The sequence below is a fragment of the Pelodiscus sinensis genome, chromosome 10 (genome assembly GCF_052426305.1).
Source record: "Pelodiscus sinensis isolate ZL-2025 chromosome 10, ASM5242630v1, whole genome shotgun sequence".
Lineage (NCBI taxonomy): Eukaryota > Metazoa > Chordata > Testudines > Trionychidae > Pelodiscus > Pelodiscus sinensis.
In genome coordinates this window covers 35,594,027-35,609,520 of record NC_143061.1, presented here as the reverse complement: position 1 = coordinate 35,609,520, position 15,494 = coordinate 35,594,027, and the positions used below count along the sequence as shown (strand labels likewise).

The following is a 15,494-nucleotide window of genomic DNA, read 5'->3' as shown; positions in this document are numbered from 1 at the left end:
TTTCGGGTGTCTGCATTTGCATTCCTCTCAAGAGAGGAATGAAATGTACACATACCCACCCAGTACATGGAATGTAGTGGATGGCAACTTCTGTTTCTCAAGTAAGGGGGTGTTATGTTGATTCTTCTCTCCATTCCATTCACTGAAAAACATATGTTTAGCCTTACTTTAGCCTATTTGCATTTATATGGCAGCATAAAGGGACATAAAACAGGCTAACCCTATCAGATGGGGATTTTCGTGGCATTGAGGAATCCCCAGATAATGTAGGGACATTGCTGCAAAAATGGGGGGTTGTAGCACTACTGCAGCCAGACATTCTTTTGCTGCCAAAGCAGCAGCGTATCCCCATTAGAGAGCCTACTATCGACTCAGAGTGAGGCATTGTGGGTAGCTTTGCAGTCTGGGCTATGCTTCTGGTGCCCATTGGGTCCAAAACTCAGCAGGGGGTGGTTAGAGGGTCTTATATTTGCAGCATCCTATAAGGCACTTGTCTACTCCCTCCCCTCTCACATGAGCTAAAGGGGAAGCTGTGTGCTCACACCTTTTGGTGCCTGGTTGCTTGCACAGATGCCATAGCACCACAAGCATGGAGCCTATTGGCACAAAATCCATGTCATGCTCATGTCTGTCATGGTGCGCCTCATGGCACTACTTCAAGAGCATATGCATGGCGCTCTGCCAGGAAGAGGACAAGTACAAATCTCAGAATGGCATGGACTCACTGCTCACGGAAGGTCAGGCGCTCATGCTAGCGCACCCACCAGTCAATCCTCTAGACACAGTGCAACGCCAGTTCTGGCATTGTGAGACAAGCTCAGATTGGTGGTACTGAATTGTGATGCAGGGATGCTCATCAATGGCTGCAGAACTTCCAAATATTCAAGGCGTCCAGTGCCCATTGGGATCTAAAACTCAGCAGCAGGTGGTTCTATGATTGTATGTGTGCTTAAAATAGAAAAAAAAAACTAGTTAAGTATTTCTTCTGTTTACCTATTAAATATTCTATGAAATAACCCTGTAGTTAATCCTGACTAGTTATTTACAGTGAAATTTTGCCCAAAGGATGCTGTTACAAGGCAGACTCACTGTCACAGTGCCGCCTGCTGGTAGCACTGGGAGTTAACTCATCACCTGGGTGCCTCTCTCTGGATGGCGTCTCCCCGTGTCCTCACTCCACATTCCAGTTCCAGACCCACATCACTCTCGGACCATAAAATCATGAGTGGTGTGGAGAGGGCTGATAAAGAAAAGTTATTTATTAGTTCCCATAATAGAAGAACTAGCGGACACCAAATGAAATTAATGGGTAGCAGGTTTAAAACTAATAAAAGGAAGTTCTTCTTCACACAGCGTGTTGTCAACCTGTGGATCTCCTTGCTAGAGGAGGCGGTGAAGGCTAGGACTATAACAGAGTTTAAAGAGAAGCTGGATAAATTCATGGAGGTTAGGTCCATAAAAGGCTATTAGCCAGGGGATAAAATGGTGTCCTTAGCCTCTGTTTGTCAGAGGCTGGAGAGGGATGGCAGGAGACAAATCGCTTGATCATTGTCTTCGGTCAACCCTCTCTGGGGTACCTGGTGCTGGCCACTGTCGGTAGACAGGATACTGGGCTAGATGGACCTTTGGTCTGACCCAGTACGGCTGTTCTTATGTTCTTATGACCATGGCATCCACTTAAGGATACTGCCCTCCAATAGTGCCCACTACAGTTGTCCCTCAGCCCCCCTTCTGGAGGCAGTTATCAGTAATCCTGCATCTCTGCACTCTAGGGTCCTCTATTCCCAGGGAACCTCCTTATCCCCTTATATCCACCTTGCCTCAGTAACCCACTGCCAGTCTTCATCTAGCCCCTCATCTCAGGAGCAAACTGCAGTCTGCAATAGCCACTCATCATTGGCAAAGGGCGTGTTCGAACCAAACCAAAAAATGGAGGAGTAACATTAATTCAAACCAAGGGGTTTGGTTCGAACTAACGCGTCCCGGTGCGCACTTCCTCGTTCGAATCAGCTGTCATTTGAACTAGTGCACCGGCGAGATCATGCTCTGGATGTGTGGGATATTTAAATCCCTGCTTCATTAGCAATTTCGAATGCCTGCATTTACATCCCTAGTTTGAACACGACATACCCTTATCGATCCTGAAACTCCAGGACTAACGTAGCCTTGTCACTAGCTTGCCCAAGCCAATGGGTGTCTTGCAAAGTGAACTTACCTAATTTTCAATAGTCCGATATCTAACTCGGGTTAGCCTGTCTGTGCGTTACATTCACACAAAGTACATCAAAAAGTCCTTTGGTGACCTAAACACAAAGACTACGTCTACACTCCAAGGTTTTTGCACAAAAACCCATGGAGCATCCGCACCTCAAATGGACTTTTGCGCAAGTAAATCAACAGTAAAATGGCAGAAGAGAGGGCTTTTTCTGGTGTAGGTAAACCTCCTTCAAAAAGCCAGAACTCCTTTTTGCGCTTCAGCTATTGCGCAGAAAGGCAAGTGTGGATGCTCACAAGGGAAAAAAGCACAGAATGACCATCAGAGCTTTCTTGCGCAAGAGCGTCCATGCAGTGTGGACACTCTCTTGCACAAAAGCACATCACTTTTGCAATGTGCTTTGAGATGTGGACGTGCTCTTGCACAAGAACCATGTAGCGTAGACGTAGCCAAAGTGTGATCACCAAAGTGTGTAGGCCCTGACTCAGACTACATCTACACTGCAATCTTCTTCTGGAAAAAGGTTCGCAAATTGTGAACCACAATTTGCGTACATTTTTCCACTTTTTTATTCAGAAGAGGCTTTTCGGACATTTGGCCCGTCTACACAGGGCCAAATGTGAGAAAAACCTCCTCTTTTGGAAGAGCCCTTATTATTCATTCCGAAACTGATCCGAAAAAGTGGACGTGTTCCCTGGACGCAGCAGAGTTTTTCCCGGATACCTCCAGTATCCCAGAAAAACTCTGTAGTATAGACATAACTCCAATCTGGCTTTGTGGATTATGGTAGAGGCAAGATCCTTCCTTCCTGCCTCATGGAACTGATGTTTGATGGAAGCAGCCAGTTCTTTTTATTTGACTTGGTAGACGTTGAAAGGCTGCCACCTGTTCCCTAACCGTTCTAGCTGCTGGAAGACAGTCTCACTGGTTCCACCAGCTATTAATCCTGAAAAGACTTTCTAGGCAAACTGGAAGTCCAAAACTCACTGTTCTTTTTTTAAAGAGCTGCTTTCTGGGGTGGGTTCACAAAGAGAGAGAGGTCTTGGCAAGAGTTAGCGAATACCTAGTCAACCTGCCTCAAGCCTTTTTACCACTTCTGGCATCATGTGGAGGATCCTTCAAGTGGAAACAGCAAATAGAATGTTAGGAGTCATTAAAAAAGAGATAGCAAATAAGACAGAGAATATCTTATTGCTTCTATATAAAACCATGGTATGCCCACATATTGAATCCTGCATACTGAAGTGGTCGCCTCATCGCAAAAATGATATATTGGCATTGGAAAAGGTTCAGAAAAGGGCAACAAAAATTATTAGGCATTTGGAATGGTCCCATATGAAGAGAGATTAAAAAGACTTGGACTTTTCATCTTAGAAAAGAGGAGACTAAGGGAGGATATGATAGAAGTCTATAAAAATCATGACTGGTATGGAAAAAGTGAATAAGGAAAAAGTATTTACTTATTCCCACAATCAAAGAACTATGAGTCACCAAATGAAATTAATAGGCATTTAAAACAAACAAAAGGAAGTTTTTCTTCCCTCAGCACACAGTCAACCTGTGGAACTTCTTGCCAGAAGACGTGGTATAGGCTAGAACTTTAACAGGATTAAAAAAGGAGCTACATAGATTCATGGAGGTTAGGTACATCAATGGCTATTAGCCAGGATAGGTAGGAATGGTATCCCTAGCCTTTGTTTCTCTAGAGGTGGATGACAGGGGAGAGATCATGTGAGGATTACCTGTTGTGATCTCTCCCTCTGGGGCATCTGGTATTGGCCACTGTTGGCAGACCGGATACTGGGCTAGATGGACCTTTGGTCTGACCCAGTATGGCCGTTCTTATGTTCCCTAACTGGCTATAGCTAAATCAGCAGAAAATTTTTTTAGGACTGGAATTAGTAGTCTTCCAGCTTGTATATGTTAATAGAAAAAAAGGCTCCGTGTATATATATATATATAATATGTGTGTATGTGTGTGTGTGTGTATTTGTGAATATAAAAACCTCATTATTAAATATTCTTATTCAACAATGTATGAGATACCTCCCAATCAGAGAAAAGACATTGGGTGAAATCTTAGCTTCAGTAAATGCAATAGGAGTTTTGCCATTGACTTCAGTAGGACTAGGATTTCACCCATAATCCCTGATTAGAGAAAATGAATTTCAGACAAAATACAATAGATAAGGTAACAAAATGGTAGGGAAGAACAGATGAGATAAGAAAGAGGCAACATCTCTAAGATTACAGTTGTACTCAGTGAAATCTAGTGCACACTATGAGGCAGTCAAGATTTTAAAACATATATATAAAACATACATTTAAAACATATATATAAAATGAATAAGCCGAAGGCTAACCAATGAATTTTGAATTTTTCATGGGCATTGCAGAAGTACAGAAGTAGTAGCTATTCCAGAGAGATTTAAATGAGGAGAAGGTAGCAACTTTCAACTCAAGAAGGGTCCGTGTTCCATATATAAATGGAATTGTGTAAGGATGTGCACAGATATGAGGAAGAGCAAATGGAATGTCAGGGCTGGCGTTACTGGTGAAACAAACTAGGCAGGGGTGACATAAGAGACTATATCAGATAAATACAGAGAGGACAGGTTTTTTTATAGCTTGTTCCCATTTACCTTTTTTCAAACCAAGGTAAGCAGCACTTTGTACATGTTAGTTCTTTACACTATAGAGTTGCACTGGTAGAGCTGCAGTGATGTAATGTCACTTAGGGCATGTCTACACTGGGGGGGTTTCCAAAAGGAGATATGTAAATTTGGTGCTAATTTGCATATCTTCAGATCGCGTTTTCGAAAGCGGGTCTTTTGCAAGTGAAAGTAGTCTGGACACAGTTTTTTTTCAGAAAAAACCCCTTCTAAAAAAAAGTGATCAGAAGAAGATATGCAAATTGGCACCAAATTTGCGTATCTCCTTTAGAAAAAAAAGGTGTCTAGACATGCCCTTAGGGGAAAAAACCTAGTTACAGTGTTGCCAACTCTTGAGATTTTATTGCAAGTCTCACAAATGTGTTTTTCATAAAGCCCAGATTCTGGGATTATGATATTGCATGACAATTTCAGTTTTCATATTTTAAAAAGTAAGTTTCTAGACCTCATGTTTGCTATAACAGGGTCCCCTTTAAGTCCAGGGAGCCTACTTTAGCCTGCCCTGTTTACTTTATCAGCTCCGTCTTAAAAGGGATCTGGGTTTTTCTATCAAAGGGTGATAGGGCTTAGTTGAAGGGCAGCTGCAAGAGGAAGTTGGCTGCTTTGGCTAGCTGTGTGTCAGTCAGCTGGCCAGCCTCTGGACCCCGACAGCCCACATAAATTGTGAGTTTTCTTTGTATTAATAAAATGGTGCCCTGGAAGAAAACTCTGAAAGATGGGGCCTGACAGTGAATCTTTATTAGGAAGGTTGGGAGAATTGAAATTGAAGGAAAAACTCAGGAAGCAGCTCTAGCCCAACTGTATAATGCAGCTCCTTGGCAGATGCAAAGGAAAGCTTGAAAATGTAAAGTAAGTGCACCCTTAATGCTCAAAAACCAGAAATAAATAAAAAGAACCCAATACTTATTTTTTAAAATCTCAATAGTTTTGAACCAACCTTATGATTTTGAGAAGCTAGATTCTTGATTTTTGAGTGTTGACAATAATGTTTTTCCTGACTTGAGAAATTGTCTTATATAAAATAATAGTAATAAAATATAAAATTAGAGAGTCTAACACAACTGTTCAAGCATACTACATAGTATTTTAAAAGTGATCCAGGAAAATGACTATTAGGCAGGGCCAGTTTCGTGGTCACAGGATTCACCATTCAGTTAATCTCATGCCTTAGTTATGTGATCAAGAATCTGTTTTCTTTGTTTTTATTTTAAAAACAATCTTTCTAGCCCTCCCTCTTTCTTATAAAGTGAACCTTAAAAACTTTGACTGCATGTAAAATGCTGTAGTTATTTTCCTGAGTCTGCGGGGAGCTGAAAACTACATTTCAAAGAAATGGGAACTGCACTATGTACCTTAGTAGGGAGTCATCTTTGAAACGTAAAGATAACAATTTTAATGTCAGCACTTACCTTCTTCATTTTTGATTCTTAAGGTTGCTAACTTGCTTAGTAAACTGATCTCTCATTTCTCATCAAAGCTTTTCATTATTCAAATTATGATCAGGATTTTAGTTGAAATTTTCATTTAGATTATGTAAATAGAGCTTCATTATATGTATTTTTAATTTTATGATTTGGTATACCCAAATCTGTTGCTAAATGCAGAATAAAAAATAATATTTATAGTTATACAAGTAAAGATATTAATTAAATCTCATGCTTAAGGGCATAACAATTGTCATGCAACGATTAGGAAAGAATATTCTCTGCATATACAGCATTTCACACTTGTCTAGGTACATTAAGGTAGTTGGGGTTTTGTTTGTTTCCTTTGAATCTTCATATATGGCTGTTAGGATATAAATATGGTCTGATACAGTATGGCAATTTATACTTAGAAATGAATGAGTTGTTATATAACCATAAGCCTGAATTTTAATAATATTATATCCACTAGTATTTGTCGTTCATTAATTCTTGTCAATATCTTCTTTTCAATCATAGGTAATTTTCAGATGGTGGAAAATCTCTCTTAGAAGTGAATTTCGTGAAGCAAAGCCTGGGGAACTTAAAGAATCTCATGAGTACTTCTTGGATGATCCATCTCTTCAGAGTAAGAAAAAGCTACAACTTATTGTTGGGGATATGGAACGGCTATGTAATTATTTAGGAACACCGCTCTCATGGAATGAGGAGTAACAGTTAATTCGAACTAAAGACTTAGTTCGAATTAACGTTTCACTGCCACATGTAGCCGCGCGGCAGTAAGTTCGGGCTAGTGAAATTTCAAAATGGCAACCGGATGGGAACATGCAAATAAACATGCAAATATTTAAATCCCGGGCTTCATTTGCAATTCCGGTTGCCTCATTTGCCTACCTAGCTCAAATTAACAAGCTAGTGTAAACATACCCTAACAGATTTATTAGGGCATAAGCTTTCATGGGTAAACCCCAATTTCATTTTACCCACAAAAGATTGTTATGCCTTAATCAATCTGTTCTGGTATGTCTACACAGCAAAGTTATTTTGAAATAACAGCCGTTATTTTAAAATAACTTTCCTAGCATCTACACAAGCCAACTGCTATTTTGAAATTATTTTGAAATAGTGGAGGGCTTATTTCGAAATTGATGAACCTCATTCTACGAGGAATAGTGCCTATTTTGAAATAGTCACTGTGTAGACAGGGACTAGAGGCTATTTCAAAATAGGGGGCCTCCAGCCCTTCCCAGGGTGCCCTGGTGGTCACTCTGGGCACAAACAAGAAAACTCCTCTCCTTCCTCCCCCTCCCGGAGCCGTTAAAGGGATAGAGTCTGGCCACAGTCTTCTGTGGCTAGCACCAGGCCTGCCAACCCAGAGCCACTCTGCCGCTGCCCCTGAGCCAAGCCGCAGCATGAGCCAGCAAGCCACTGACAGCCAGCTCAGATCATGGACCTGACTGAGGTTTGGGGGGATGCCGCCAACGTCCATGATCTCCGCACTATATGGAGGAATGCAGCTGTCTACAGCTGGATGGGTGCCAGCCTGGCCACCAAAGGCCACATCCGAACCCAGGAGCAGGTTCGGATGAAAATCAAGGAGCTGCAGCAGGCGTATGCCAGGGCCACAGGGGGCAACTCCCAACCAGGGGAAGACCCAGAGAGCTGCCCCTAATTGGACGCCCTGGACCACATCCTGGGGCGTGGGACGGTCCGTGCCCCCCAGGTGGTCATCGACCCTAGGGCAGAGAGAGGATTTATCTAGTTCTCTTTTAAACCTGTTATAGTCCTAGCCTTCACAACCTCCTCAGGCAAGGAGTTCCATAGATTAACTATGCGCTGTGTGAAGAAGAACTTCCTTTTATTTGTTTTAAACCTGTTGCCCATTAGTTTCATCTTGTGGCCCCTAGTTCTTATATTATGGGAACAAGTAAATAGTTTTTCCTTATTCACTTTCTCCACACCACTCATGATTTTATATACCTCTATCATATCCCCCCTTAATCTCCCCTTTTCCAAGCTGAAAAGTCCCCGTCTCTTTAATCTTTCCTCATATGGGACCCGTTCCAAACCCCTAATCATTTTAGTTACCCTTCTCTGAACCTTTTCTAATGATAGTATATCTTTTTTGAGATGAGGAGACCATATCTGTATGCAGCATTCCAGATGTGGGTGTACCATGGATTTAAGTAAGGGCAATAAGATATTCTCCTTCTTATTATCAATCCATTTTTAATTATTCCTAACATCCTGTTTGCTTTTTTGACTGCCGCTTCACACCACGTGGACGTCTTCAGAGAACTATCCATGATGACTCCAAGATCCCTTTCCTGATTAGTTGTAGCTAAATTAGCCCCCGTCATATTATATGTATAGTGGGGGTTATTTTTTCCAATGTGCATTACTTTACATTTATCCACATTAAATTTCATTTGCCATTTTGTTGCCCATTCATTTAGTTTTGTGAGATCCTTTTGAAGTTCCTCGCAGTCTGCTGTGGTCTTATCTACCTTGAGCAGTTTAGTATCGTCTGCAATTTTTGCCACCTTACTGTTTACCCCTTTCTCCAGATCATTTATGAATACGTTGAATAGGATTGGTCCTAGGACTGACCTTTGGGGAACACCACTAGTTACCCTTCTCCATTCTGAAAATTTACCATTTATTCCTACCCTTTGTTTCCTGTCTTTTAACCAGTTCTCAGTCCATGACAGGATCTTCCCTCTTATCCCATGACAACTTAATTTACGTAAGAGCCTTTGGTGAGGGACCTTGTCAAAGGCTTCCTGGAAATCTAAGTACACTATATCTACTGGATCCCCCTTGTCCACATATTTGTTGACCCCTTCAAAGAACTCTAATAGATTAGTAAGACATGATTTCCCTTTACAGAAACCATGTTGACTTTTGTCCAACAAATTATGTTCTTCTATGTGTTTGACAATTTTATTCTTCACTATTGTTTTTAAATATTGGCATTACGTTAGCTATCTTCCAGTCATTGGGTACAGAAGCTTATTTAATGATTAGGTTACAAACCATAGTTAATAGTTCTGCAATTTCACATTTGAGTTCTTTCAGAACTCTTGAGTGAATGCCATCTGGTCCTGGTGACTTGCTACTGTTAAGTTTATCAATAAATTCCAAAATCTCCTCTAATGACACTTCAATCTCTGACAAGTCCTCCGATTTGTCACCTACAAAGGATGGGTCAGGTTTGGGAATCTCCCTAACATCCTCAGCCGTGAAGACTGAAGCAAAGAATTCATTTAGTTTCTCCGCAATGACTTTATTGTCTTTAAGTGCTCCTTTTGTATCTCGATCGTCCAGGGGCCCCACTGGTTGGTTAGTAGGCTTTCTGCTTCTGATGTACTTACAAAATATTTTGTTATTACCTTTTGAGTTTTTGGCTAGCTGTTCTTCAAACTCCTTTTTGGCTTTTCTTATTACATTTTTACAGTTAATTTGGCAGTGTTTATGCTCCTTTCTATTTACCTCACTAGGATTTGACTTCCACTTTTTAAAAGATGTTTTTTTATCTCTCACTGCTTCTTTTACATGGTTGTTAAGTCATGGTGGCTCTTTTTTCATTTTTCTACTATGTTTTTTAATTTGGGGTATACATTTAAGTTGGGCCTCTATTATGGTGTCTTTGAAATGTGTCCATGCAGCTTGCAGGGATTTTACTCTAGTCACTGTACCTTTTAATTTCTGTTTAACTAACCTCCTCATTTTTGCATAGTTCCCCTTTTTGAAATTAAATGCCACAGTGTTGGGTTGCTAAGGTGTTCTTCCCACCACAGGAATGTTAAATGTTATTATATTATGGTCAGTATTTCCAAGCGGTCCTATTATAGTTATCTCTTGGACCAGATCCTGCGCGCCACATAGGACTAAATCGAGAATTGCCTCTCCCCTTGTGAGTTCCTGTACCAGCTGCTCCAAGAAGCAGTTGTTTAAGGTATCAAGAAATTTTGTCTCTGCATCTCGTCCTGAGGTGACATTTTCCCAGTCAGTATGGGGATAGTTGAAATCCTCCACTATTATTGAGTTCTTTATTTTGATAGCCTCTCTAATCTCCCTTAGCATTTCATAATCACTATTAGAAATAGGTCCTGTGGCAATGTCTAAAGCAGTTGGGTTCTCCCTAAACTACAGGTTGGACTGCCGAGGCCCAGCACCCTCGGGACCAAATGAGGGAGTTTGCCAGATCAGGGGAGGTCCCCAGCCACCAGCCTCCCAGGGCGTTGCCCCTCTTTCCAGCTGGCTCTGCTCCAGCCCTGCTGCTACAGGGTCTGGCTTTGGCTATGGCCCACTGCTCTCTGGGGACACAACTCCCCAGCTGCCATGGCCCTGCTTCTGTCCTGCCTGGCTGGGGCTTCCCAGGGTCAGGGTTGCATGGTTGCCATGCTCCTGCCGTGCTCCCATGGGTTGCATGGCTGCCCTGCTGCGCTGGGTCGGGGCCCTGAGTAACTTGTTACATGCAAAGTGTTACCCCTCGCTCTCTTGCTCATGTTAAGCATCCTCCTAGTTTCAGCCCAAGCCTTTCCCTGTTCAGTCTTATATATTTCTAGTAGGCATCTTGGGTGGTAAATTAGGGGGTCTCCTGGTGTCTAGTTATTCCCTCTATTATTTGGTTTCCCCCCTTTGTATTCCTTTTGCCCAAGGAGGAAATTCTTTGTGCTCAGTCCAATTTTTTCTCCTCTGGAGAGGGAAATTACCAAATCCAACATCAGGTGGCCTGACCACATGTCTTCATAGGACCAATGGCAATTTGAGCTTACAAGAAAAAAAGCAAAACAACTCACAGGTCATTGACTTGATCACTGAGCCATCAAGTTCCTAAAGTATCATTAATGGCCCTCATTAGCACATTTAACATTTAAAAGAGACTCATATTTCTAACTTCACATGCAAGAATGATACATGCATAAAAATAGGATATACACATTCAAGGGATCACAGGCTTCTGAATAATAGATTACATGACCTGTTTTGCATAAAGCATATGCCAATTTTCATTACGTATGGAGGGCCATGATAGATGGTATAGATGTATCATATTTTTGAATGATCATCTGTGAAATCATGTCATTTCTAAGTGATAGAACACAAGCACCACAATGAAATATTAAAATAATTAGTAATATATATCAACTTCAGACTGAAACAAAAGACTACAGATAATTTTGGTTTAAGTTATTAAGATTAGCTTAATTTAAATGTAACTGTTGCTATAGGTTAATTTTTTTGTTTGGAAATGACAAATTTCCAATAAAACAGCACAAAATTGATTGCTAATTGGATCCTTGGCAGGTGCTTAAGAAATTCTTGAATATATTAAGCTCTTTTACTAGTGAAATTTTAATATCCCTGTTTCTTCAGATGCAGTAGCCTTCCATAATGTTTCAACTTGGCAGTGGTAATATCAATTTTTAAAACAACCCGAGCTTTCTAGGAAATATGGTGTGAATGATGAGAAGCCATTTTCTTCCCCTTTGTTTCCTGACAGATTGCTGTGTTTGCAGCTGAATTCTAGCAACACTTCCTAATGATTTATTTGACAAATGTAATTTGTTCTTCTTTTAGCATCCATAAGTAAGCTTTTGTTCAGCCTCAAACTGACCTATGTGTATGTAATGTCAAAGATTTTGTGTCACTGTAATTATTGTTGGATCTTTCTATGGCATATGATACTTGCTTAATGTCACAGTGAAACATCTGTATTGGATTACCTGGGATATTGTTAAATCTTTTCTGACATACACAGGCTTTTTTCTTTTGGTCCCTGTATTTCTATTGTTGCTAAAAACATTGTTAGTTTCACTCAAGGCTCTATCATTGGGTGTAATTTGTATTGTATTTGCATGCTTCTTTTGAAAATATTACTTGTGATTCTGAATTTCATCACATGGGCACTATTGAAGGTCAGGTTAGTTTGCCCCTCTTACTGTAAAACAGTTTATCCCTGTTTCCAAAGATAACTATCTTAGGGTCACGTTTTATATATCAAATTTTCCTTTGTGGATTATACTACCCATTATATTTTAAAGCACTCATATGGCAGCCTTGGAACTACTCCAGATCATCTCTCCAGCAGTCTCACATAAATACTCAGACATTTTTACAACTTTTTCTCACCTCTTGGCTTACGAGTCTTACTTTTGCTGCCAGAACTGTTATTGGAACAGGTATTTAATTATTTTTATTGAAAGTTGTGCCAAAGTCAGTTTCAGTTAAGATCAGTGGAAAAAATCCCCACTGATTTTAGGATTTGCTCTTAAGTGTATTCAGAGCATTGTGCTGACAATGCACTCTTTCAGGCCAGTACCTAAATTTATATTTAGTCTTAAGAATTAATTAGCATTTTGCATTGCCCTTCCCATAGTTAGTCTTAATTTTATGGGATTTTATGTAAATTAAAGTGCTTAGAGATGTTCACAAAAACAGTGCTACAACAATATTATTTGATTTCTTCTTATCAAGCAAACATGAGGTAAAATAAATTCCCTTGCAAATAAAACACTATGCCTGCTATTAATCCATGCAGGCAGTCAAAGCATCCAGTAGAAAGTATATGAAGTAAAATCATTTTAAAATAAACTTTTAAATACTTCCTGATTATTTAGATATCTGTTACAGCCTACAAACTCTATAGAGTAGTAGAAAAGTCAATTTACAACTATGTACATTCACATTTAGGGCAGTAGGCTGATTTATTGCTATTGTAGTTTTGTAGTATTATAATAACAAATATGCAAACCAATCTATGAGGAAATCCAGTTCATGAGCTGCATAGTAGTAAACCATTGATCTACTTTCTTAACCATTTAAATAAGCTTGTAGTGATACAGTGAAACATTCATACAATATGCAATGTTAGCAAGTCTCCATTGTTGTGTAAAATCCAGGAACAAAATGGCTTCATAACATAATCTAGGAGAAACACTTCAATACAGCATTACACTTACTTTTTTTCAATTTTGATACCCTAAACAGCAGTCTTCTAAAATACTAATTATCCCTCTGCTTAGAGCATTTGTTTTATTTGACAGCTATGTAAGATCATTTCTCATACTAATCATTACAGTGATAATTGGGAGGGTGGAGAGTTTATTACATTTTTATGATTTTTCAAGGCTGGTTTACAGCATCACTGTACATTCATAGAAGATTGTATAAAGTATACATTCTATATCTTCGTATTCCAAGGAAAGGAGAGAAAATCTATTTAAGTTCCAATACGAATGAACAACTGGTGCAAATCACTAAATACTATCACTTGCTTTTAGGCATGAGACTCTTGGATTCAAACATACCCTTATGACTAAGCCACCATCAGTTGCAGAAAAAATATAATAGGTATTTTTAGAGAAATAAAATAAATACAGCTAAATACATTTTGGGAGCATCCACAAACAAGTCACATGTTAATATGTTCATATCTACAGATTGAAAAAAACTGGCATTTTGTAATAAAAACTATTTTTTATCGAAACAACAAAAAATCTGATTGTAGCTTTCAGGTTAGCCATTTAGCATGAAGTTGAGGTGTGTTGTTAACTTTTTTGATAAAGAGTTGGCTCTTTGTCATGCATCAGTCTGATTATACGGGCTATCCAGCAGTTTTGGTTTTAAATCTTCATCTTTACAGTATTTACTTAAGGTGCATCTACACAGCACCCAAAAATCGAAAAAAGATAAGCAATTTGTGCTATGCAAATTGCATATCTTATTTTAAATCTATTTCAAAATAGCTAATTTTGAAATTTGGCGCTTCTACACAGTACCCAATTTTGAAATAACATGCTATTTTGAGCTATCCCTTATCCCTCGAGTTCCGTGTTACAAGATTTATCGGGACGGCAAAATAGTGCACCCGTTATTTAAAAAAATACTTCTAAATACTGGGCGGCTTGTGTAGACGCGGGGTATCTCCGGTATCCCGAAATAGCTGTTCAGTGTAGCTGTACCCTTAGGGAATTCCCTCAAAGTCATACATAATGCTTTTAAAACCTATTCATAAACATTTTTGTTGTTATAGATTATCTAAATATTAAGAACATCAGTCCTTGACATGATCTTGCAGCCTCGTCTTGTGGAACTCATTATTCAACCTCAGGAGTGGGCAAGAGATAGATCTTTCCATCTGGCCCACAACTGTCGAGCTCTTTCCTCAACATATTAGGATGCTCGAGAACTCCAGCAAACTCATAGGAAACTGCAAAACACACTTATTTGACCTTGCCTTATATTTAATAAGATAATTCTTAGCATCAGAGTCCACTGCAGTTTTATAACCTAGATGAATGTGAAGATGATAGACCATGTGCAGATGAACATAACATCTAGATATTGCAATGATGCGCACAGTATAAAAATCCAGATAAATTAGATAATTGGAATTCCAATTAATAGACCTACAAATCTGCACATCACTGCATTCTAGACCACTGTCATAGACAGAACATTTACATCCAGACCTAATGGTCAAAACTGGAGTATGGAGCCAGGAACTAGAGGTCAGCAGTAGAGTCAGAGTCAGAGTGGATTTCTGGCCAAAGGTCAGAGCCAGAAATCAATCCATGAGTCAGAGCCTGACATCTCCTTCAATTAAGAGATTTGCTGGCTGGGGCTATGGAGAGTTAGGTCCATCAGCCCACATCCACTGATGATTCCAGTGAACAGCCTGGTGATGGATAGTGATCCAATAGACTGCCTCAGCCCGAGGGCATCCCCCAGCTATTACGGATTTGGGTTTAAAATGTTTTTTGTGGATGGATTTAATGAGTTAGGGCATGGATATTTTCTAAATAATGAGAAGCATAAGCTTTCTTGGGCAAAGACCCACTTGTCAGATGCATGATATTTTCTAGACTCTAGAAGCAATCTTTGACTGGTCTACACTACCAGGTTATTTTCAAATAAGTTATTTCAAAATAGTAACTTGTGAAATAACTATTTGAAAATACCATGTCCACACTACAGGGAAGCTTCAAAATTAGTCTGAGGCAGGTTCCCTTAACGTGGATGCGCTATCTTGACTTAGAGCCCCAGGAAGCACCGGGGAGTAGTTATATCAAAATAGTAGCAGAGGAGCATCAACACTAATCCTATTTCAAAATAGCCATTTCTAAATAAGAATATCCCCTGTAGAATGAGGGGTTATTATTTTGAAATAACAAG

The 15,494-nt window shown here is 39.7% G+C and overlaps 1 protein-coding gene across 2 annotated transcripts in view; it reads left to right on the top strand.

Moving 5' to 3' along the window:
• FBXO36 (F-box protein 36) overlaps positions 1-15,494 on the top strand; it is a 56,119-nt gene that overhangs the window by 26,601 nt on the left and 14,024 nt on the right. For both annotated transcript variants that reach the window (XM_025182995.3, XM_006119875.5), the window contains one exon: positions 6,831-6,939. In XM_025182995.3, the coding sequence (XP_025038780.2) occupies positions 6,831-6,939 (109 nt within the window). The remainder of the gene's footprint in view (positions 1-6,830; positions 6,940-15,494) is intronic.